Source organism: Danio rerio, chromosome 12 (genome assembly GCF_049306965.1).
Source record: "Danio rerio strain Tuebingen ecotype United States chromosome 12, GRCz12tu, whole genome shotgun sequence".
Classification (NCBI taxonomy): Eukaryota; Metazoa; Chordata; class Actinopteri; order Cypriniformes; family Danionidae; genus Danio; species Danio rerio.
The window spans coordinates 11999591-12026374 of NC_133187.1; the positions used below are offsets into that span (position 1 = coordinate 11999591).

The 26784-nt window shown below is 35.8% G+C and overlaps 1 protein-coding gene across 2 annotated transcripts in view; it reads right to left on the bottom strand.

Annotated features, from left to right (window-relative positions):
• Positions 1-12560, bottom strand: part of htra1b (HtrA serine peptidase 1b) — a 69047-nt gene extending 56487 nt beyond the window's left edge. The window contains exon 1 of one of the 2 annotated variants that reach the window (XR_012387655.1): positions 11962-12560. Coding sequence is in view for 1 of the 2 variants with exons in the window: in NM_001111182.1 (NP_001104652.1) it covers positions 11962-12421 (460 nt within the window). In the remaining variant the exon portion in view is untranslated. 2 annotated transcript variants of the gene reach the window in all.
• Positions 12561-26784: the final 14224 nt, after the last annotated feature.

A 26784-nucleotide genomic window follows, 5' to 3' on the forward strand; every position in this document is an offset into this window, starting at 1 on the left:
AAGATTAATAATAACTGTGAGATTGCTTTTGGAGGTTTCGTCTTCTTCTGAGGTCATTTATTGTACAGGGAAAAAGTTCCACAGTGGCTTTGTCATAATCACCAGCAATCCAGGCTTGTAGATCGTTGGTAAACATAAACTGTTTCTCAATATGCATTCTTCAGCGATCTTGCATCCTCGTGTTCTTGTATAACGTCATCATTAATCGTCAAAGTTAAGTTCCAAAACTCAAGACTGCAAAAACGGAGGACGCTTGAAGGTTTCAGGACGTGTTCTTGATATCAAGGATACATGGATGCATTGACGCAGAATACTGCATTGAATTTAAGATAAATAATAACTCTCCATGGCAAGATTCAGACTTTCTGTGGATCAATTATTGTCTTCTATCTATAGTGGCACCAATGTTCTGTTTAACTGAGGCTCTTATTCATGAATGCTGTCACATGCCGCTTGAATTCCTCTACCATCGGAGAAAAATGACTCCTGATCTTCCAAAACTCCTGCTCTATTCTCTTTAATCACCCATCTGGTGGAAAACTTATCTCAGCTTGAATAAGAAAACACAGCTCTGTTGAATTTTCTAGTCGAAAATACTACCTGTACTCTCTGTAACAGCCAGTCACATTTGTGTCATTAGATTTTAATCTAATTTATTTGACATCATGTTGCACTATATGACAAAAAGACTGGACACTCACTAGACAAATAATTTCTTAAAATATAATATAATATAAAAAGTAATTTTTGATTATGAAGCAACAGTATTTTTCGCTAAAAATGAAATATGTAACGTATAAATAATATGAAAACAATATAACAAATGTATTGGTCATTCAGAACTTCCAAGTCAAAACTACAGGCACATATTGGCAAAAAACAAAACAAAACAAAAAAACACCAAAACACATTTTTTAAGATGTTAACAGTCATTTATATGTCCCATGTCGCTAAAAACACTATAAAATATATTTCACAAAAAAAATGGAATTGGTTGTTTTTGCGTTATTGCCAGCAAATTCCTTTTCTGGTTTGAAAAGAAATTTAGAAGCAACGTCACGGCAATTAGATCCTTGTGTAAATTCCAGCGTGGAGACTGGATGTCTGTACTGGCGGGTACAACATGACGTCTTTGAGTTTTTATCAATAATTAATGAGAAAGACTTGGTTCGAACCAATCAGCATGTTCTATTGTGAATGAGGTGCAACTTCATTAATATGCTTGATAGCTTCGAAGAGTTTTTTCCTGTTACAGTGTTCAGATGGCAAAAAAAGACGCCACATAGTGTTGCCAACCGTAATTCAAACAAGTGGAAGAAGAATTGTTTGGAGACATGGGTCGTCAGTGTTGCATTTATAAATGTGCCACAACAAAGGTTTTGTTTCCATTTCCCTGCTATTAGAGAGCGCAGCTGGGCTCAAATGTGGATTACAGTGGTCTGCTAACATGCGACAAAAATATGTGTAAGGGACATTTTTACTCAAGAGCTTTTCGAATCTGGAAATGGTGAAATCCGGATTTGCCACTTGTCTTCTTTTAAACAAAGAAGCAGTCCAGTTGGTGCTGACTGTCCTGTCTCTACAGATTCGGTAAGTGTGTGATCAGTGTCCTTTGTTCATGTTTCTTAAGAGGCAAAGTTAGTTAGTATCGTCAGCAGTACTCTTTCAGTTTTTAAAGACATACCTTAATCAAAATGATTTAGTTAAGTTAACAGTTCTTTGATATAAACACCTTGTTTAAACTATTATCATTGTGCAGCATTTTTGGCACAGCTTTTTGAAGCTATTTTCTGCACTTACCAAGTGCATCTAAGTTGTCGAGAAATGCGGCGGGTTCAGCAAGTACTCATGCTGGGTGGGCGGGTTTGGGGGTGGGGGGTATCAGCGCTCATACTGAAGGCACTGGCCGTCCAGTTTGTTGACCCATGCTGTAGAGATTCATGTTGTTGTTACTAGCCATGTAACATCCGCTCCCTTATCTGATATTACTTGTAAAAGTGAGGCAGAGTTGATTAAATCGTAAAGAAAAAAATGTTTAATACTGAAATTCAGGCTCATGTTGTGCAATTTTAATAGTCCTTTATGATTTTATCTTGTCACACTGTCTCAGTGATTACGTTTACATGGACATCAGTAACCAAATTATTTGCTTTAATCTGAAACCGAATAAGACAATAATATGTTTAAGGTGTTTGCATGAGTTGCTATACACAATTCCTCTAGAGTTTCATGTATTTTCAGGTGTTTGATTTTTAATTTGTCGACGATAACTGCAGTTTAGGAGTTTAACTTTCATTCAGGAACATTATGACAACTGAGATCTAATGACGTGACACAGTGATCATATTCGTACATACTACAATCTAACATACTACAATCATATAGGATTATCAAAAATCACAGAGTTTAAGCTCAGCTTTAGCCTTGGATTATAGAAATCTTTTAGGATTTTCAAAATTTTTCTCAATATCAACAACACGGCCAAATCAACCAGCTTCAGTTTTCACCAAAACTCGTGGTGTAAAAAGTAAAAGGTGTAAATAGTAATAAATCTCAGAAACACTTCAGATCGGACCACTGAAAATGCATGTTAATACCATGTGTCCATATGTTTATTTTAGATTTGCTTATTTAAAAACTAACCCCAGGCAGCTCCTTAATTACAGTACAAGCACTTATTTTAGCATGTTTTGTTTGTCATATAATGGCCATCAGACTAAAAGAACAGCTTTTAAGCATGTTTTTGGATTACCGCTATCAGGTTATGAATGTGGAAATTCAAATATTCCAGGTGAAGGCTGGGCCAGCTCTTTTTATGAATGGAGACTGTTGTAGCAATGCATAAACAAATGTAACTACCCTCAAGTGAACTATACTGTGTCATCGCTGGCTGTGCCAACTATAGTAGGAAGCCTTGCAAATAGTCTTAGAGACAGTTGTGATGTAATGTAGTTTGTGTGCTATTTGTAGGTCACATCCAATTGGCTTAAGCGAACAGATGATTCCTTACCAACAGTAGCATTGGTGCAGACACATGATTTCTCATATATTGAGAGCACTGTAGGGCGTCGCTGGGGTGCAGTAGGTAGTTCTGACGCCTCACAGTAGGAAGGTCGCTGATTCGAGCCTCGGCTGGGTCATTTGCCATTTCTCTGTGGAGTTTGCATGTTTTCCCTGCAATCACGTGGGTTTCCTCTGGGTGCTCCGGTTTCCCCCACAGTCCAAAGACATGCGGCATAGGTGAATTGGGTAGGCTAAATTGTCCGTAGTGTATGTGTGTGAATGACTGTATGTGGATGTTTGCCAGAGATGGGTTGCAGCTGGAAGGGCATCAGCTGCGTTTAACATGTGCTGGATGGGTTGGCGGTTCAATCCGCTGAGGCGACCCCAGATTAATAAATGGACTAATCCGAAAAGAAAATTATTGAATGAATGAAAGAGAGCACTGTGATTAAGTAAACATTTCTTAAAGCTTATATGTTATAGGTATGAGTAGGAAGCCACACAAACCCTAATAACCACTTTGAAATATATATATATATATATATATATATATATATATATATATATATATATATATATATATATATATATATATATATATTTTTTTTTTTTTTTTTTTTTTTTTTTGCTTTTAAACTAATTGTTCATATTTAGTCTTATATACAAAAATTGTGTATTGTAGTAAATACCACACATAATTACAAACGTTACAAGTAAAGCATTGAATTTAAAGGAATAGTTAAAAAGTAATATATATAGGATGGCTTAGGGCTGAGTACAGTATAGGGTAGTTTTCATTTTTGGGTGAACTATTTCTTTAATATAAATGTTGAAATAGGTTGCCCATCCTACTGTTAGTTTGCTATCAGGGAATGACATGAAAAAAGAAAGCCCCGTCCCCTATACTCAGATTCCATTTTAGTTGGAAGTACATCATTCCGGTTCATGCAGACTTTAATAATCTTTCTTTTTTACAACTTTTAAACATCATTTAACTTTTGACAGTGTAAAACAAAACTAAAATTACTATATTTAAGAAAGCACATGCTTTCCTGACAAATTAACGTTCTGAAGTGCAAAAGGAACATTATTTCTTATGGTTTCTTTTTCAGGTACGGTGAAGTACTGTATGATCACCGAGTTATGCTGTTAGGCTGCACTTCTTACAGGTAAAATCGTGGTTTGCTGGGAAACAGGTCTGGCTTTAAAATATGAACAACTGACAAACTTTCATAGTGAGATAAGCAGGTCTATCTACTGTATGTAAACAAATCCCTACAGTTTTTGTTTTACAGTTTGTTTTTATTTTTGTTCTATATACAATTTGGAGGGTTTTATTTTTATGAAGTGCATTTATCATAATTTACATAAAAACAAATTGTTACTCAAAGCATCCTCTTTTGTTTACTGTTTTATGCTTTCACAAAATGGTGTGAAAAGACCTACACAATAATAATAGTGTGATTAACAAATAATATGGCTAAAACATGACAATTTCAAATCAATTTGTCTTTACTGTTGACTTTAATAAGATAATAAGCCTCTGTTTATGGTAGATACTTAGGGCCCTATCATACAGCCGACGCAATACAGTGCAAGACGTTTTAGGTGCAATGTGTTGCTATTTTCAGACCAATGCAACCCTAATTTTCCCATTTAGCGCCATGTTGTTTAAATTGCAAATCAATTTGGGCCGCTTTGTGAAATCATGGGTGTGCCGGTCTAGAATGGAGGTGTGTTAAGGCGCATTGCTATTTTAAGGAACAAAAACAGACTGTGCAATTGACCAACTGAGAGCTAGTCTAAAGTCCATAAATATAAAAACCACTTCCTCCTTGCCTTCTTCATCTCTGTGGGCTTTTTTCAGTTTCATGACAACTTGCTTTTATATAACGTTAGTATTTTTAGTAGGAGTATCAATTCTATGCATATTTTTATTTGTTTTAATAAAAACAAATTTTTGATTTGTCCACCTGTTGCAATTTGGAGACGTCTAAGGGGCATAAGGATAGCACTTGTGTTTGGATAGAGTTTTTGACCCCACTTGGAGTGCGTACAACACTGTTTCCATGTACATAAATAAGTAAAGAGAAAGTAAAGTGGGTGAGTGAAGGAGCCTCATTCTTTATCCTTGCTGCAGATGGTCTGTTTAACTGTTTTCTCGTCAGTGAAGCATTTAGTTTTTCCATTCAGTTTTTCCACTTACAAATCCGCCATGTAAATAGAAAATGTGCCAAGGAGCGTCGCAACTGACTCTTAAAGTGAATGAAAGATGAGACTCTAATTGGTTTAATGCTCAAAACACACCTATAACTCATTAAGAGAATAATCACAACCCTGTTAGACCATGCACCGTGACGCAGAGCGTATTTTTCCATAATTAAATTAGCAAAAGTGGATTTAAACACAAAAATACTTTTGCTCCATTCGCTTTGGACTCTGCGCCTAGATCGTTAAAATAGAGCCCTGAATCAGAGTATTGTTTTAACAAGTTTTGTCTATTGTCATGAGACTAGTCTTGCAGATTTATTGGATCATACAGAGAACTTTGATATAATTTATTGACGTCTGTCCACAATCTTGAATTAGTTTGAAAATCTGTTGTTTTGAACTATCCATAGATCGTTTGCCCAATTTCCACCTAATTGAATTCAGACCATGCTGCCAACAAGTTATAGAATTTTCCAGTTGCAATAGCTTGTTGCTGTGTTTGTTTATGATGTGGTCGCTGGGCTGCTTGGCCCTGATAATTGCTGCTTGCAGCTATATTTTTAATTATGTTCATATCGAAATATTGTTCAATTGTAAATGCACTGACTACTAGGCCTAAATTTTAGTTTCATCTAAAATTTACTTCTAAAGTTAGCATTTTTCTCAGCTTCTAGGTTCAGTAGTTTCTCTCTTATAACATAGAATACTTTCCTTTTAATCTCTCTATGGTGAAATAACTGAACATAAGAGGCTAAGAAAAATGCTCCTTTTTTTGCATCTGAATTCTTCATTTATTAATTTATTTTTGGCTTTAATATTTATGATAAATGGTTTATAAAAAACAAGAATTGAGCTGTAGCTCATTGGCCACAATCAGTATAGTGGAAGCATGGTTAAATCCTACTGTACCTGCCCTCCCTGATGAATTTTCCACATCAATGGCATTTTGCCTGACAGCAGAACTGCACTGTCGACATAAGACTTCCTTAACTTTCTTTGCAGTTTTTATACTGTACATGCCACCGGCTGAGATTGGCTTGCGGTATGCATTTCCTCCCTTGATGCAAACTCAGCACTTGAGGCAAACCATGGAGAGTGTGTGTTGGCTTTACTGCAGCATACTGTAACACTCTCGCTTCTTATGATAAAGACAGACAGTCTTTATGCTCTCAGGACTATATCTGTAGTTATTGAATATCCACACTGCTGATTCTCTTGCTCATTAAATCAAACTTTTATTCAAGGACTGATGTCTGTCATCAATTTAAAGCCAAATAACGTTTTTTTTCTCCCTTGGTTTGGGCAATATCAAAACATATTTCTTCCACAGATCATTTGGGTCTTCAACAATGTAAGTGTTTGGGCAAGACCCTTAGTCCTCTCATTAGGGAGTTGACTTCATGGGTGTTTCCTTCTGGGCACTTTTATGTAACAGAAGTTGATTTTTGTTAAAATCTTTTTACTCTTATTTTTTGTTTTGTTTTATTATAATCAAAATATCTGTCCATCCATCCATCCATCCATAAATTATCCCATCTATCTATCTATCTATCTATCTATCTATCTATCTATCTATCTATCTATCTATCTATCTATCTATCTATCTATCTATCTATCTATCTATCTATCTATCTATCTATCTATCTATCTATCTATCTATCTATCTATCTATCTATCTATCTATCTATCTATCTATCTATGATCTATCTGTCTGTCTATCTGTATGTCTGTCTGTCAGTCTGCCTGCCTGCCTGCCTATCTATCTATCTATCTATCTATCTATCTATCTATCTATCTATCTATCTATCTATCTATCTATCTATCTATCTATCTATCTATCTATCTATCTATCTATCTATCTATCTATCTATCTATCTATCTATCTATCTATCTATCTCTCTATATGTCTGTCTGTCTGTCCATCCATCCATCCATCCATCCATCCATCCATCCATCCATCCATCCATCCATCCATCCATCCATCCATCCATCCATCCATCCATCACGATTCAGTTAAAAAAAGTATTTATTTTGACTTGTACTGTATGTAGAAAAACACCTACTGTAAGTGATCATATTAGAGGTTATTATATTTTCAATGATTAAAAATGTTTAATATATTATCAATTTGGGATTCCAAATACAAAAATTAGATTTTACTGTGCCGGTTCTAAGTGTAGATCTGCTGAATGACTAAAAAAGTTCTTACTATGATGGTAAAAACTGTACAATTCTAGTCAAACCATATGTCTGCAATCTTATACCAAAAATGAAAGTAAGGGCAGTTATAAAAACTAAAAAATAAGCCCCAAACTTTATCAGCACTGCCTTTAGAATCTGTATGGATCTTCTTGGGGACTTGGTTTCACAAATATGCCTGGCAAAATATTTTGTTATATAACCTACTGTTACAATGGGTTACATTTTCTTGAGTGTTTCCAATAAATCATTCATACATTTTCCTCCGACTTAGTCCTTTTATTCATAAGGGGTTGCAACAGTGGAATGAACCACCAACTTATCCAGCGTATATTTTACACAGCGGAAGCCCATACAGCTGTAACCCAGTGCTGAGAAACATCCCTACACTCTCACATTCTCACACACACACACACACACACACACACACACACACACACACACACACACACACACACACACACACACACACACACACACACACACACACACTACGAACAATTTAGCTTATTCAATTAACCTATACTGTGTGTCTTTGGACTGTGGGGGAAACCGGAGCACCCGAAGGAAATCTACCCGAACATGGGGAGAACATGTCCAATAAATTAAGGTACTAAAATATGAAAGTTATTATATTTTGCTCAGAAAAAAATTCTATTAAGCAGGACATCTAATTTATAGAAACAAATCAAGTAGTATTATACTTTTACAGTTTTGATCCTCAAAAACATTTTTGTCTTTGACCTCTATCTAGCTGAAGAAACACCCATATGTTCACATGTCGGAAATGTAGGGAAAAACAGCTCAAGGTTGTAAAATTTGACCTAGATGTGGATCCTCAGAGAATCGGTTTCTAAGATAATGTCCAGCATGGAGAACTCCAGATGTAGATTACGTCATACGATGGTAGATGTCATGCTTCAGCTTTGACTGAGTAGAAACAGAGCTTTACTGTAGGTCCCATTTCAGCAGGTCCTGGGTGCACAAACAAACCTGCATAACTATATTTTTGGTAAGTCAAGTGGTGACCGGAACAAAGGTGAGGTGACAACATAATGAGCCAAAGAGAATACGCAGGTAGCCAGGTTACGTGGAGTTACAGATTGTGCCAGACTTGATTTGGAAACCATTATATCCAATGACATAAAGGCCTGGTAACACCTAATTAAGCGCATTGGATGAGGCTTTTACAAGAGTTCATTACAGTACATTACAGATCTGTTACAAATCCTAGTGCTGTCTCAGCTGTTGACCAGCCAAACTTTCAAGTGGTAGGTCAAGATGAGCTATCAGAGATCAAATTTTTTCAGCTTAGTTTTTAACAATCTTCTTTGCAATTTTACAAACTCACAAAAAATCTTATACACTAGAGCTTTACGTTAGGTATCTCGTTTTCAAATATGTGAGCCCCAAAGGTGACTATTTTAATAATAAGCTGAATTAATGCAACAAACTCATGTATAATCAATTAGCATCTGTCTTTAAATGTATATAAAATATTGTTAAAAAATCAGTTTCTCAAGAGTATGACTGGCGTTTTAACTTTTGCAACCTGGCATTTGTGTTTTGGACAGCAGATCTATGCATTGAATAATGATGGAAAGCAGCAGCTATTCACTTCCATAATATTATTTATTTCTACTATGGATGTCAGTGAGTGTTAGTTTGCAACATTCTTCAAAACATCTTATTCTGCATTCAAAAGAAGAAAGAAGAAACGAATAAATGTTTAAATCTACTTGACTGTCTGTAAACGGTTATGAAGTTTTAATTTTGCGGTGAACTATTCCTTTAAATTCTTGCACTCTTTGAAGCAGAATGGATTCTGATAGGCTGCCAGTGGTATTTATTGTGCATAAACTGGAAAGAAATGAAATGATTTCATCACATTTAAAAGGTTTTAATACATTTTATCAGTCTTTTTGTGAATCTGCCTTTTACCTTTTGGAAGTTTAAAAATGCTCTTTTGGCATTGTTCAAAACACTTTGATTGCATTTTGCATCGATAATGAATTATAATATGAAGGCAAACCAAACGCCGAGTTAAAAAAAATTTGGTGCTTGAAATGTCTTTATTTTACTGCACTAAACTCCTGAGTTATGATGAGTGAGATCCCGTTGATGCATTGGATTTATTGAGACCTCCTAAAACACTAACCTTTTTGGAATGTACTTTTCCTCCTGCAATTTTGCATCAACTATTTGTCTCTTTGAGAGAAAGAACTTTTTTTCCCTTGTGTGGATATCTGCTGTGGATGTGTTTTTCACTGTATTCCTGTATGTTTTCAGTGCCAAGCATAAATCCCGGTAATGGAGCTTTGGACGGACCGGCAACATCTAATAAGCTTCTATGTTTATCGTCTTGAGAGGGAGCCAATTTAAATCACGCAATAAAAGATACTAAGCACTTTATTTAGCATTCAACACCTTAGAGGTATTGTAAACAATCAAAGTCACATTGTAAAAGTCTTATTTTAAACTTACTAACTAAGGGATGGTATGTGATATAAGAGATCAACAGATTATATAACTTTAAGGCATGTCAACACTGTTCTTAAAATGAGTTTTGAGTGGATTTGAAAGTGAGTTTGAAGAATTCAAATGCGAAGACCTCTAAGTACCATTTGAATTTTCTTCTAAAATGGCCATTTTTTCTCACCACCCCATGTTTTTAAACAGTTATTTTACATGAAATGCAATAAAAGTAACTTGAGAGTTTTTATTTTTAGAAGGAAATTTCAAATGGCACAATTTCCTTCTAAAAATAAAAACTCTCAAGTTACTTTTATTACTTTTTATTGGTAGAGGTTTTCCATCTGATCTCTGTATTTAATATTTGTACTAAATAAGGGATGGTATGTGATATAAGAGATTATTATTATATAATTTTAGGGAACTGTTCTCAGAGTGAGTTTGGAGTTGATTTGATAGGGAATTTGAAGAGATTATGTGTAAAACCTCTAAGTACCATTAGAATTTTTCTTCTAAAATGGCCATTTCTCTTACCATCCCATGTTTTTGATCAGTTATTTCACATTAAATGCAATAAAAGTAACTTAAAAATGCTATTTTTAGTAGAAAGTTTCAAATGGCACTAGAGTTTTTTTTTTCCATCTGATCTCTTTATATGATATTTTTACTAACTAAGGGATGGTATGTGAAATAAGAGATAAACAGATTATATAACTTTAAGGCATGTCAACAATGTTCTTAGAGTAAGTTTGGAGTGGATTTGATTGTGAATTTGAAGAGTTCACATGTAAAACCTTGACCATTTGAATTTGTCTTCTAAAATAGCCATTTCTCTCACCATCCTATGTTTTTGATCAGTTGTTCCATATTAAATGCAATACAAGTAACTTGAAATATGCTCTTTTTAAAAGAAAAAATAAAATGTCTCTAGTGTTTTTACATCTGATCTCTTTATTTGATATTCTAAGTGAATTGATCTGTTGTGATATTAAATCTGTGCTTTGATAATTCTCCACAAAAATGCAATAATTTAGCCAAAAATGTAATTTGTATTGCCCTAATCAAGGGCAAAAAACTTTTTCTCTATTTTTCTCTATTTTCTTTAGAATTGTCAGAATACTGACAGAAACATGCTAATGTGAAGAACTTTTTTTTTAATCTTCAAAAAATCTCACAAATAAAAACAGTGATAAACTTAACCCTTTAACTGCCCCAACAAGGAAAAAAAATGTTTGGATTGCATTTCTTAACTCCTAATGTCAATAGTTAACACATTCAATCCACTTTTTTTCCAAAACATCCATTAACTTCTAACATATCAACCTCTACCAAATAGTTGACGGTTTATGGTAAAATAAAAAAAATAAAAAATCGGAATTAATACACTATGAAAAATCTGAAAATATGAAGTATAAGAGCAATTTATTAGAAAAAAAAAAACATTTTGAATACTAAATCATCTTTATTCTATGAAGTATGACATGAAATATTTTAGATTGTCATTTAACATGTTTTCTAGTTTTTTTATTTTTTATTTATTCATTTATTTTTTTTTACAATAAAACCAATACCAAGTGTAGTAGTGCAACAGGATTATGTTGGATTTTTTTTTTTATAAACCAACAATGCTGTTTGTGTAAACCATTATTTAAAACAGTCATTCTCTAAATGACTTTAACAGTTTAGATGGTTAACAGTTAACAGTCAGAGCAGTCTGTTAAAGGGTTAATGTGCCTCAGAAAACAATTAAGAATGCTAAGTGTAAAATTAGGAACATTAACAGAAAGGTTTCCTATGTTTCTACTTGGCTATGATGCACAAAATCGTTGTCTACACTCAAACAATGACTTGCTGCTTGTTCAAACTACATATTTAAAATGAGACGAAACAACACAATTATTAAGTATTATTTTAGGGGACAGCTTAATTGTTTCATGTTTAACACCATATATTTTAATAGATGTGTATTGGGACAACATGAAAGAATTATGTTGAGCCCAGCATTTTCACAGTGTAGCCTATGCATAACCTTGGATATTTTGTCAAAACTTGGAAATGTAAAAGGTCAATTCTTACCTTTCCCGCAGGCTCCTCTCTGGATGAAGATGATGGGTGGCTGCTGAAGCTTCTGCGCCCGGTTACTGACCCTCTTGAGTTCGCAGATGTTCCTGTAGGACACCCCATCACTGCCGCAGACCGGTTCAGAACTCTTGCACACGCACACGCCGGTCTTTCCTCTCCGTCTCACGGTAGTCGTTGCACCAACCCCGTCAGACACAGCGCATTCCAGACCTTCTCCACACTCCGGGTCTCCCAGTTTCCCTGTGCCGCCGCAGGACTCACCCTCGCCGGCCGCGCACACTGGGCAGCAGTCGCACTGGTCCAGGATGTCACCGGCCAGACAGTCGGGCGGTATAGGCGGACAAAGACTCTTATCACAGCGCTCCGGACAGCCGATCACATAACGCTTAATGATCCGCGCATCGCACAGCAGCGGTACCAGAATAATAGACGCGCACAGAATCAAAAGACGCATTTTACGACTATAATCAGAAGCAGAAAACTTTCAAGTCAAATATTTCCAAGTTAATGAGATTTGGAAAACGTCACGGGACAAATAAAAGGTTAAACTGCAGTGAACTTGACCAAGTTTGATGTGCTGTCAAATGCCCGTTATCCTGCGCTTCAATGACAGACTTTATAAAGCTTGAGGAGCAAAAACAGCAAGGCTGATTGGTTGAGTTTGACGTCAGGAACGGGTGTGGGACGGGCTTAATGGTAAACAAGGAGGCCACGCCCAAGCATGTGTCTAAATATTATGGTAACAAATCCCATGCACACATTTTGAAAGCTATAGGCTACGTCAATCAATCAATCAATCAATCAATCAATCAATCAATCAATCAATCAATCAATCAATCAATCAATCAATCAATCAATCAATCAATCAATCAATCAATCAATCAATCAATCAATCAATCAATCAATCAGTCAGTCATTCAAAGTAAATTTAAATAGACTACATTTAAATCACTTATATTAATTTATATAAAATGTGTATTTTTTCAAATTTGTAGTTGATAACATTGTATATTTAGTTAGATTAATAACTAATAGTAATATATAATAACTATATAATTGTATAATCATAGTTAGTTTATTAGTATATAATATAGGGAAGAATGTGAATAATTACAAGTGTAAAAGCACAGTACCGATAAAAATGCTTTTTAGACGAGTTATGAACAACCATATGCTGAAACCCCTTAAAACCTCTTTTTTTTAAACCGTGTACTCTATGCTTCTAAAAACTATATTTATTTGAAGTTTATCTGTACAGTGGTGAATTAATACATATCCCAGACTATAGTCTCCTTTGAGTTCTAGAATATTATAGTCACAGTTTTTCTTTCTTTTTAATATATTTCTTATAATATTAAATAGATTTTAATAAAGTAAAATTGATATGTCCTGACACTGTTTTTGTTGGCATGTTTAGGGCAATATTATATACGTATTTGCAACAGTATAGATTTTGACAAAAACATTAAAATTGAATCAGACATATTCAATATATTTCTTTATATGTATATATGAAAAAAAGAAGGAAATTACTAGAAAAAAAATTACTAGAAACAAGTTTAAATGATACAGCTTTTAATATCATCCAGATATATTCCTGATAGAATTGGCAAGGCAAGGCAAGGCAAGACAAAGCAAACTTTATTTGTAGAGCACAATTTTACACAAGGGTAGTTGATCTAAAGTGCTTTACAATGATAAAAATTAAATAAAATATAGACTTGTCTTAAAAATATAAGAAAAAAAATATATATTAACTGAAATACAGATATACAAATTTAAAAACATCCAATGAGAAATGCTGATGTCCAGAGGGAGACTGTTCCAGAGCCTTGGGGACGCAAAACAAAAAGCTTAACCTCTTTTGATTTGCAGCGAGACCGAGGTACAGACAAAAGAAACTGATCATAGGACCTTAATGGCCTACAAGCTGTATATGGCCTTATAATTTCATGGTTATAGACCGGGCAGAATTGTGCAATGCTTTATATGTGAAAAGAAGGATCTTAAAATCAACTCTGAACTTTATAAGAAGCCAGGGCAATGAAGCAAAGACAGGAGAGATATGATCTGAACCAACTGTAACCAATACATAATCGGACCAATACACAATTTTAAACAATACAGTGTTGATTGAGGTAGACAAATTACAGAAATCTAACCGAGAGGAAATTAAAAACATAATTTACTATTTCTAGATCTTTATTAGAAAAAAACGGTTTAACATTTGCCACCAATCTAAGTTGGAAAAAGCTAGTCTTTACAATTGCATTTACATGCTTGTCAAAATGCAAAAGTAGATAAAAAAAAAACTCAGGTTAACGTTTTTTTTTTTTTTTTTTTTTCGTTGTTCGTTGTATGCGAACAATGTAATTTGTAAAATAAAATGATGTTATTTTTGCACAAAAGCATATGAATTCTCTCTCTCTTTCTAACAAAAGTGAGTGCAAAGAGTAAAGAATGACATCATTTTAGGGCGGACTGTTATCTTGAATAGAGAACATATGTTAAAATCTTGTTAATGTAATATATTTGACATCTTTTAAATTGAGTTCAAAAATAAACATTTTATTCTGAATTCTCCAAAAAGGGTCAATAAAACTGTTCAAGATGAAGTCATTTTGAATGTTTCTGGATTGATCCAATGAATTTAAGTATAGAAAAATGTCTTTTTGATCATAGAGCAGAAAGGCCAGATATAGTCTGGCACCAGTAACTGATATAACCACTACTGAAGTGAAAAGGCTGCAGAACAGAAGTACATTTAACCTTGAAGCAGGTGAGCTACAGCAGCAGAAGAGCACATTTGGTAAAATTCCTGTCAGGCTCAGCAAGAATCAAATAATACAAGACTGGAAAAAGGTTGTCTAGTCCTTTTTTGTTATGACATTCAGAATTTGGCATACGAACATGTAAATGTACTGTAGATCAAGCCTTGCATCAATGGTTCAGGCTGCTGCTGGTGGTGTAATGGTGTGTAGGGAGATTTTCTCACACACTTTAGTCTCCTTTGTACCATTGAGCATTGTTAAAACACCACAGCCTTACTCAGTATTGTTGCTGACCATGCCCATTCCTTTAAGACGAGAATACACACATCTTGTGATCATGGACAAATCTGCAGCAGCTGTGATGCTACTGTATCAGGTTGTTATGGACAAAAATCACTAAATAATGTTCTCTACTCCTTGAAGCTAAAAAGAGCTGCAAATTGTACACTAAAAAATTATATGTTGGTTTTAATTAACTTATTTATGTCAAAAGGTTCCACGTAATTGAGTTTTAAAAAAAGAATATTTATTTTAGGGAACTTAAGTTAGTGACATAAAGGCAATGTAATGTTGTTTAGTTCAATCAACATAACATACATCAGTTAGTTTCAATCTACGTATTATTTAAGTTCAGTTACTAAATAAATTAAAGCTAAATTATGAATGTTATGTTGGTGAACTTTATTTAGGGATTTAATTTATATCAAAATTTACCAAGCATAACATTTCACAGAAATGCTACTAAAACTAACTAAAATGTGAAACTAAAATGTGAAAAAGACAGGTAACATGGCAATTACATAATAGGCCCAATATTATAACGTTATACACAACATGGTATTAAACTTTCTGTACACTTTTTCAATTTGTACCGTAATATTCATATTTTGATTCCAGTATAATGAGAGTGATTGCTGTGGTTTGAATCTTGTCCTGTGTTGTCATGAAACTGCGCATGTGCAGATTTTACTCCACCTTATGACCAAAATGCGGTACTGCAGAAGCAACACAACCCCCTTTCACTTATTTTAATTAACCGAGCTGTATAAAATTGAAAACTTACTTCTTTGGATCAACTCATTTTTTGAATCAACTCAAGCCATAATCCATTTTTAGTGCATTTCATAAAGTGGAAGGATACTGTAAGGTGTGAAAAGTGTCCTTGAATTCAGTGGTTGAAAAAACTATTAAAGAGCCCATATTATGGGTTTTTGAAAATTCCCCTCCATGTAGTGTGTAACACAGCTCTAAGTGAAGTGAAGTATCCAGCTAAGGCTTAAATCTGTAAGAATACAGTGTTTAAAACTGTTGATTCATCTATAAAAGAGTCGAATCATAGTGCTTCAAACGAGTCGCCTTGATACCGACTCATTAGGTGTTTCGCCATGACGTACGAACGAAACAAAGTTTTTCACGTGCACGCGCAAACCCGGGAGATTTCAAACCTGAGGCCCCGCCCTGTGACGCAGTAACCCAGACACACACACACACCCACAAACACACGCACACCCACAAACACACGCACACAAACATGCCGGTCGATTGAAGTCACACTGCAGATGGATATATTGAGTCTCTACCCAAAGATGAAACATCAGCATTATAACCAAGCAGTTGGAAACTTCTGGAAGCTACATGCTACAAAGAATACTTCATCTGAGTTTGTTAAAGGAAGGATCAGTAAAGAGTAACTGATGGACGTCAGGATGAGTTTCTTCCTACATTTCTCAAGTGTAAGTACGTGCGGTTAAAGTTGTTGCCTCGTTTACTCTAGCTTGCAAATGTATTTAGTTGTGGTTTGTTACTTGTAACCGAGTGTACTGTATCAGGTTAACTGGATATATTATCTTATCGCGTGCAAAGTCACGTTAAAAACGCGACGCGTGCTGTTTGTTTATGGAGCTCCGTGCTAGAGTTCTGCTCCCGCGATTTATTCGGAAATGTATTCCCGCGCCGCAGAAATCTGGCGCGGGGAGAGAGAGAGAGAGAGAGAGAGAGAGAGCGAGAGAGAGAGCGAACGAACGAACGAGCTCTGTGTACTTTGTGCTGTGTGTGTACAGACAGCTTGGCTGTCTGGACTGTATACTGGGTGATATTTGGTTGTGTTCTCCGCTCTAGCGGGACCGGGCGCGGCGGGCAGAAAACGGAGCGGGTTCTCAGGCTAAAACCTGGCGGGTGCGGGCTGAAGCGGGAGCGTTGTCATCCGGAGGTGTGTGTGTGTTTTTGTGTGTGTGTGGTATGGCGAGTACACGACTGTCTCCTTCGTTCGGTTATCCGTGGCACTATCCACTCGCCATAGTGTGGCAGCTAAAGTCCACGCCTACACTATCGAGCGTGTATGAACTGTGATTACTTTTTAAATTGCTGATTAGCTATTGGCCATTTCCCTCTCTGACTGAAGGCAGTCGACCAATCGCGACAGACTGTCATCGGTCCAATCAGCGCAGATTAGCTCCGCGCTAAGGAGGGGTTTGGGAACAAATGAATCACTGGACGATTCATACAGGAGTCGCTGGGATAATTAGATAAAAATAAATGCAGATTATAAGACCATGAAAGTGTTTTTTGACCTTGCATGCATATTAGACTGTTGTTGGAGACCCTTACAACCAAGATATGACCTTATTTCATGTATAATATGGGCTCTTTAAAATGCTACAGTAACCTGGTTAACCGTAAGTGTCTTTAATATATGATAAATTACTATAAATTCACTTTCCCAAAGTTCTCTACATGACATTTTGCATGACTTTTTACGCTTTTCTGGTGACATTACTATGGATCTTTTTACTTTCATTTTATGGGTTATGCACAGTAGAGATTTATGTTACATGTAATCTTGATAAAACAATGTTTACACCGTAAAACCAAAAAAGTTAACGTAACTCAAACCATTTACAGTTGAAGTAAGAATTATTAGCCCCTTTAAGCTATAATTTTTTCGATAGTCTACATAACAAACCATCATTATACTGTACAATGACTTGCTTAATTACCCTAACCTGCTAACTTAATTAGCCTAGTTACAGTAAGCCTTTAAATGTCACTTTAAGCTGTATAGAAGTGTTTTGAAAAATATCTAGCCAAATATTATTTACTGTCATCATGACAAAGATAAAAGAAATCAGTTATTAGAAATGAGTTATTAAAACTATTATGTTTAGAAATGTGTTGACAAAACCTTTCCATTTAAAACAAACCATTTGAGTTAACCAATCCATGTGAGCACTGTGAACTTACTCCATTTGAGTTGAAGTAATGAGGTATTTAATTAAATCATTACCTTCAACATTGAGTTCAAAACTCTTTTCAAATGAGTAGAATTAACTTTCAGTCAATGTTAAGTTAACTACACTTTTTTCACTTGACAAAGTTGACTTGGGTTTTACAGTGTTTTACATTATTTAGTTTAATTTTAATTACTTTCAATTTTTTATGTGTGTTACCATGACAGCGTTTTGTTGTGTGAATGGCACCTTTTATAAATTAGCATGTTTCCATGCTTGTGGGAAAAGTTGTACGCGATGAGCATTGATTCATCCACACATGCTTATGGTTGTGTTTTTGTCTGTATTAAAAAGTTATGTTGTGTAGATGTTAATAATTTAAATGCTTTTTTCCCTTCAAAGTGTTTCTAATTGAACATGTTGGATATGAAACTTGTAGTCAAAGTAGCTTTTCATTTTTCTTTTAACAACAAACAAACAAAACCTGTTGCACACATATACATTTTGGTTTTATAAAAATATATGAATAATATTAAAACTTTAAAAAAAACAAAAAACTTTTGTATAAAAAAGTGTTAATTTACCCTAAAATTAAAAAATGTACTTTATGTTCCTATAATATTTTAACACTTAAACTACTGCTGCCATATTTTATTTGTTCATTCATTTTCTATCAGTTTAATTTCTTATCAGGGGTCACCACACCAGAATAGTGGGGGTCGGCATTTGTTTCCGCATATGTTTTACACAGACTTCCAGCTGCAACCCAGTACTGGGAAACACCCATACACTTGCATTCGAGAATTCACATACATTCATACACTATGGCCAGTTTTTTACACTATGCCATTTTTTCACCATAAATTTCATGCATTTTTTTTTACAGTGAAAGTATATGTAATGTAATATAATGTGTGTATTTAAATAGCACACTTATCGTGTATGGCCATACACCCAAAGCACTTCACAATCATGAGGGGGTCTCTCCAGCCTGATCTCACGAGAAAACGTAAGTATTTTACGTTTTGGCAGTTTAGTGGCTAATTCGTACGAATTCGTACGAGTTCAGTCGTAAGAAAATGTATGATTTTAAAAAGGAGGCGTGGTACCTAACCCCACCCCTAAACCCAACCGTTATTGGGGGATATGCAAATCGTACTAAAATGTACGAATTAGATCGTACGAATTTGTACAAATTAGCCACTAAATGAAAAAGTTATGAATTGCCGTGAGATTGTGTTGGTCTCTCCATACCACCACCAGTGTGCAGCATTAACTTGGATGATGCTACGGCAGCCACAGGACGACGGCGCCAGTGTGCGCAACTTACACCAGCTATAGGTGAAGAGCAGAGACAGTAATAGAGCCAATTGGATGGATGGGGAGGTTTGGGAGGCCATGATGGGTAAGGGCCAATGGAGAGAATATCTGCCAGGACACCGTCGTTATACCCCTACTCTTTACGAGAAGTGTCATGAGATTTTTAATGACCACAAAGAGTCAGGACCTCAGTTTAACGTCTCATCCCAAAGACGCTGCTTAAGCAGTATCTTGTCCCTTTCAATATACTGGGGCATTAGGACTCACACAGACCGCAGGTTGAGTGCCCCTACTGGCCTAACAGCACTTCCAATAGCAACCTAGTTTTCCCATGTGGTCTTCCATCCAGGTACTAACATGACTTAGGCTATGTGGAAAACCCAAGCACTGATCTGAGCTAACAAACTTATGTTCAGTTCCATTTGATGAATTTTTAGATGTGCTTGTCACTGAGTTGCAGGTCCAAGTTGTCCTCCCATGCAGATCTCTGAAGGGAGTGGATCAACTCATGCTCACTTATCCTAGGCAACATGTTGCTTTTCTCAATATTTGTGCCTTTATCTCAAAATTCTGGAATTTTTAGTTATTACTAAAGCACAAAACAAACAGGAATAAGATGTGTCTATTGGTAATCCTTAGTTCTGTAGTCTCCTATGTTTATATTAATTAATTCTTATTAAATTCTTTGCACTGAAATAGCTTGGCACTAAAAATGTTTTTCCACAAGGCAAGAATATTTTTTTCAGATTTTTTTGTTAACAAGAGTGCTATTTTATTTATTTATTTATGTTTGCAGAGTTTATACACTGTAAAAATGCTACTTGGGTTTCACACAATCAATTTGTATTGAGACAACTGGAAGGAATTAAGTTAACCTAGTAGTTTTTACAAATTAAAAATAAACATAAAACAATAAAGTCTCCCAAAAAAAAAAAAAAAAAAATAGTGTTGTTTCAGCTCGTTTTAAATAAGCAGCTTGAACAAGCAGCAAATGTCCTTCTTTGAGTGTACACTATACAATGATACTAACCCACCCAGTTCCTCTTAAGCACAAAGGAGCATTTGTTTCTGGAGTGCTAGAAAAGAGAAGGTCTGTAGTTTCTGTACAACATCAAGCTCTTCTAAACTATCCAGTAAGCTGAGTTTAGACAAATCAGTAAGTTTACTTGCAAAGCAATCTCTAGTAGCAGTAATAATTGTAGTGTGTTTGTAAACAGCAGTTGAGTTTGTGGCCTTGGCTAAACAGTGCATCAACAAAATAAATGGTCTGAGATGCCATCTCCTGCCAGAATTTCAACAACATCAACACTGATGCCATGTGACTATATATATATATATATATCAGTGTAAACTGAAGTCAGAATTATTAGCCTCCCTTTGAATTTTGTTTCTTTTTTAAATATTTCCCAAATTATGTTTAGAGAGAGCAAGGAATTTGTCACAATATTCATTCATTCATTCATTCATTTATTTTCTTTTCGCTTTAGTCTATTTATAAATCCGGTGTCGCCACAGCGGAATGAACCGCCAACTTATCCAGCACCTTTTTACGCAGCGGATGCCCTTACAGCCACAACACATCTCTGGGAAATATCCACACACACTCATTCACACACACACACACTCATACACTACAGACAATTTAGCGTACCCAATTCACCTGTACCGCACGTCTTTGGGATTTGGGGGAAAACAGAGCACCCGGAGGAAACCCACACGTACGCAGGGGGAACATGCAAAATTCACCCTTGTGTATTACTCCGCCTACATACAGCGACATGCACAGCAACATGTTGGAAAACATAATGTACTTTTGAGGCTTTTTTATTCGAGAATGTAGTTGTTTAGATTGCAACTATGAAGTTTATTTATAAGCATATTGCCTATTTTAAACATTAATAATTTTGAAGTGCGTGTCGGCGGCCCGTCATTGAGCAGAGGAAAGATGGTTGGTGTTGTCCATCCACAAGATGGCGACAGAGAACGCTTAATAAACCCTGTGACAATGCACGTCTCCCATCAATGCCGATATGCAGCCATTTCGCACTGCTACACAGGCACATGCACACATAGGGCTCAACCTGTGCAGTGCACATGCCCTTTTTGTCTTGGATAGAAAGTGCCCTTCCAAAATGATCAAAAGTGCCCCCGCTAGTTATCATTTGTAGACAGTAAATTAGCTATTATTTAGCTATTATTTTCTGTTAAGAATTCAAATTAAAATTTCTATTAGTATTAAATGTATTATCATTTTAAAAATGAAACTAAAACTGATTTATTGAGTGATTTTTGTCAAATTCGTTGACATTGGGATTGACAGAGCTTAATTTCTTAATGTATTTTAAATTTTTTAATGACTTAATGTATCTTCTCTGAACTAGTTAGAATTTGAATCCACTTGTTTGTCATGTTCTATCATTTACCGCAGTTTTTATTATTCATAATATTTCTCTATAACAGCTAATGGTGAATGTCTCACCCATTAACAGGAAAGTGCTTACCTCTACATTGAAAAATAAGATGGATTGTTTGGTTTGAGACCCAGCAATGGATTGTTTGGTTTGAGACCCAGCAATAAAAACTGAAGTGTACTACAAGACAGCACACAGGCAGAAACATCATTGGCTCTTTAAATTCATGATCTTTCTTGGCCATCATTCTTCCTTTTGTGGCACTTTTCCTGTAAAAGCCTGTGTTTGTTGAAGTTACTGTTACTAGTGTGTGTATTTTAAAGGGCGGGAATGATATACTGCGTGATGACATCATCTGATTGTACCAGCTCCAGAAACATGCTTTGCACAAAACTTTACAGCACAGTTACATCTATACTACTAATATGGCTGATCAGCATTCCTGTTTTGTGAAGGAATGGAGCTACACTGAAAACAGCACAGATTCTGTACAATAATTCACAAGCCGCCATTTTATAACCTAACATTATGCTGTAAAATATACTATATACTATATACTATATAAATATACTGAGTTCCTAGTGTAGCAGCATCTTTCAGTGTACATGGCTGAGGTCCCTTAGTAAGTTATAGAGTGGAGGAACTATATGACGTCACGTCGCCTTGTTGGCTAATCGGCTGCTAGCATAAAACTGGTTCCCTCGATAAATCCCATAAGCTTTTCGAAGATTGCAAATAATAAGCCCTGTGTTCAAACACTGTTTACTACACTAACATGTTTTGTCCAGCCGGATAATCCTCACATGAAAATACAACTTTGAGCACTTTTGTATCTTAAATGCAAACGCAAAAACTGAAAAGCTGACATTAGGCTATAAACAGGCTACAGCGCCTTCGAGGCACGTGCCTGTGATGTCAGCACCACACTGCTACAGACAACTTTTCTAGCTTATTTTTAGAAATATGGTCCATGACAAAGAGTTAATCTCTCTGTTTATTATATTATAATCCACTCTATATATTATAAATAAATAAATACGCAAAAAAACGCATACACCTACATGCCTTTTGGATCGTTTTTAAGTGGGAAATACGTTTGTTTTGCTTTACGGTTCTTGTAAAAGTTTTAAAACTGCATGTATAAATGTGCGTACATAGTATTATCACAAGACATATTTAAATAAGTGTAATGCTTGCATGCACACAGCCTGCTTACCTTAACAGACAAAATAAATTAGGCGTGAGGGACAAGTCTTTATGCCTGCAAGATCCATCATATACACAGAACAACATTCAATATTATTTTTATGTCACGAAGTACAGCAAAATGCAGCCTACACAGTCACATATGCTATACATTTCATTGAGAAGTGTATACTGCAGTAATGACAGAGTTAAATGTGTTCAGATGAAGAAAAAACCCTGATGAATAATCAATTGATCACGTTAAAATAACTCTTAATATGTATGTATGGGTGGGATACGTGAATTTTTATACAGCTGTCCCCCCACTTTTAAGATGTCCACCACACTCCTGTTCACACGTTTGCATTACTGAGAGCAGGACAGAGACAGCTGCACTGGTAAGCAGTATCTTTAAAAAATCATTTAATTGAAATAAATGATCAACAAATTCATCTGTCTTGACTGTCTTTACAAGTGAAGGAATTATCTACACACAATATGAATTCATAATTAGAAAAATACTACAATCAATACAATAATATTCATGAAAAACCTAAATAACAGACTAATCTAAATGCCCAATGCAAGCGAGCTGTGCTTCAAACCAGTTGAGCTCGATGACATAATGTCTCCGACACCACCTGTAGTCTCATTTAGCATCTTGATAGCAACCGTTCTTTTAAAGAAACATAACCGATTTAAAAAATCAAGAGTGTGGTGTAACTGAAGTGTTTTATGTTGTTAAACAAAACGGAAAAGTATCTTTAGTTTCTGTCAGCCACGAACCTTATTTAAGCAATTTTACTAAAATCCCAATGAAAAACAACATTGACTTTGGGATACTAAAATGCTGTCTCGCTTCCAGGTTTTTGCATACAAATTGACGTGATGGTTCCTCCACTCTATTCCAAACATCACAGGGAAATAATCAGTGAATAGTAATGCTATAGAAGGTTTAGCATTTAGCATAGAAGCCATTAAACCTGACTATAAGCCTAAAATTAACAAAAATTATAAACTGTGACTAAAAATGTTTGGGTAGATTGAAACATTGTTCCATTATGCTGCTCTTGGTAAAATACGTTTCTGCAACAATACAAGGTAACATATCAAAAAAATGCTAGCAAAATTCATGCTAAAGTTTGCTAGTAACACTTTTGTTTTTATTATGACACCAGCATCTGAATGGACGACAGTTTCAAAATGGCAGAGATGTTTGGAGTTATCACAAAGAGATATTTATACAAGAAACATATATTAGGAACACATTAAGCCACATTTGCTATATATTAAGACATGCTAACAATGTGTACAATTATAATTTTAAAATATAATATAATAATATAACAATTATAAAATTTGCTAACAATGCGTAATAAATAATGGTGGGTCATCATCAGTGTTAACGTGCTGACTCCTATCAGGCTTTAAAAAAAAAAAAATCGCCGTTAATCTATTCTCAAAGTTGGTTGGGAGATGGGTTTGTTCTATGCAATCTATGATGACTTTCACCTTGATATTTTAGAGCGGGGGCGAAGCAGTGGCGCAGTAGGCAATGCTGTTGCCTCATAGCAAGAAGGTCGCTGGTTCGAGCTTCGGCTCAGCTGGCGTTTCTGTGGGGAGTTTGGGTGCTCCGGTTTACCCCACAGTCCAAAGACATTTGGTACAGGTGAATTGGGTTGGCTTAATTGTTTCGTAGTGTATGAATGTGTGTGTGTGTGGATGTTTCCCAGAGATGGGTTGCGGCTGGAAGGGCATCCGCTGGGTAAAAAAACTTGCTGGATAAGTTGGCAGTTCATTCCGCTGTGGCGACCCCAGATTAATAAAGGGACTAAGCCGACAAGAAAATGAATGAATGAATTTTAGAGCGGATGTATACTTGCCAGAATTGCACTGTAGGGGGTGAGAACGAGTCTTCGGACCTGTGTGGATTGCTACTGTAAAATTACCACATCAAACGTGACGTGCTAACACGAATGCAGTTCACTTGAGAGAAACTGATTAATGTTAGCTACACATCTAATTATCGGGCACCTGTAGAGTTTATGCATTCGAGTAAAACATTTACAAATAAAATGGACCGGGTGCTTTTTAAAAGTACCCTCAAATCAGCAGGATGCCCTTTTGAATCTTTCACTTACTCCGAAGACACTACTTACATGGAAATCTGTAATCTAGTTATTTGCCTTATAATTAGGGCTATAAAAAGCTTAGCATCAAGAAAATGACATACTTTTTGCTTGAGTTTTAAGAGGTCCCTGCTGAAAAATCCAGCTTAAACCGGCCTAGGCTGGTTGGCTGGTTTTAGCTGGTTGACGAGGCTGGTTTTAGAGGGGTTTTGGCCATTTCCAGGCTGGTTTCCAGCCATTTCCAGCCTGGTCTTAGCTGGTCAGGCTGGGAGATGACCAGCTAAAACCGGCTTGACCAGCTTAGCCAGGCTGGGAACCCAGCCAAAACCAGCTATGTCCAGCTTAAACCAGACTGGTCAAGCTGGTTTTAGCTGGATTTAGCTGGTCCCTTTCCAGCCTGACCAGCTAAGACCAGGCTGGAAATGGCTGAAAACCAGCCTGGTTTTAGAGGGGTTTTGGCCATTTCCAGGCTGGTTTTCAGCCATTTCCAGCCTGGTCTTAGCTGGTCAGGCTGGAAAGGGACCAGCTAAATCCAGCTAAAACCAGCTAAAACCAGCCAACCAGCCTAGGCTGGTTTAAGCTAGATTTTTCAGCAGGGGTGTCAAAGGCTAGATCATAGTTCCAAGATGGTGGACATGTCTGAAGTTACCAAATGAGGTATGTAAAGATAAAGTAGAAATCCTTGAATTGCACTCCAGTTTCTGCTTTAAAAGTGTTTTTTTTTTTTTTTTTTTTTTTATTATTGATATCTGACCTTGAAGGACAAGCAAAAATATTGGAGCCGAACAATTATGTAAATATCACAGACCAATAAATGATCCTAAAGTGTTTCCTAGTCAGAGCAATGTTTTCTGAATTTCTTCTTGGTAAGCCGATTTGAACTCCTGAAATGAACTTCCTTTTGTCCTGAGCTTGTTCTTGTTTATAAATTTTGAGGTACTTCCAAGAAGTAGCTTTTTAAACAGTAATTTTTCTACAACGTCACATTGTGTTGATCCATTCCAGACCGATAGTTCTTCAACATTTGTTATAAAGACCATAAAAAATGGCAGATTTATACACATAAACACACTGAGTCACATCTGGACAGCTTTGCACTCAGATACACACACATGTGTGATAAGATAAGAAAAAAATATCAGCAACATGAAGCACACAGTGTGCAAACTACAGCTCAGCACAGATGTGTATTCATGGTGTCGCCGGCCACATATTCCCCACATCCGTTCATCATTCTGTTCAATATTCCTTGCACTTCATGACGTGAGAGTATCAAGCTGGGCTCAAGTCAGATAGAGTACAGCATTCCGGGAAAAATAAGCCTACCTCCTCCCTGAGTTTCCTGAAACAATCCCCAGGACAAGTGAGTCACCCTTTCACATCAGAGAGCATATATTTTACTCCAGCAACTTTCAATTATGGCACATCATTTGCTTCGCTAAGTTTTAATACTATAATGAATCAACTTCCAAAGCAAAGCTGAAAAAGCAAGCTTCCTGCTTAAAAGTAAATTAAATAATTATGCTGCCACAATAGCCAAAATAGTACTGATTTAAGCTTTTTATTTTTTTCTGAAAACCAAAATGTATGTTGACTTTCAGATCTTTTAAGTTGTCACCACTAAACTCTGCAGTGCTTCAGGCTGTGTCTGCAGACTTCCCTTATCAGACTTTCCTTATAAAATCTGGCCACTGTTTGTTGTGCTTTGTGTTATTAGCGTAGCAAACTTTGTTTAAACCTGCGACAGCGAATTTTTAAAACTTCTCTCTTTTTC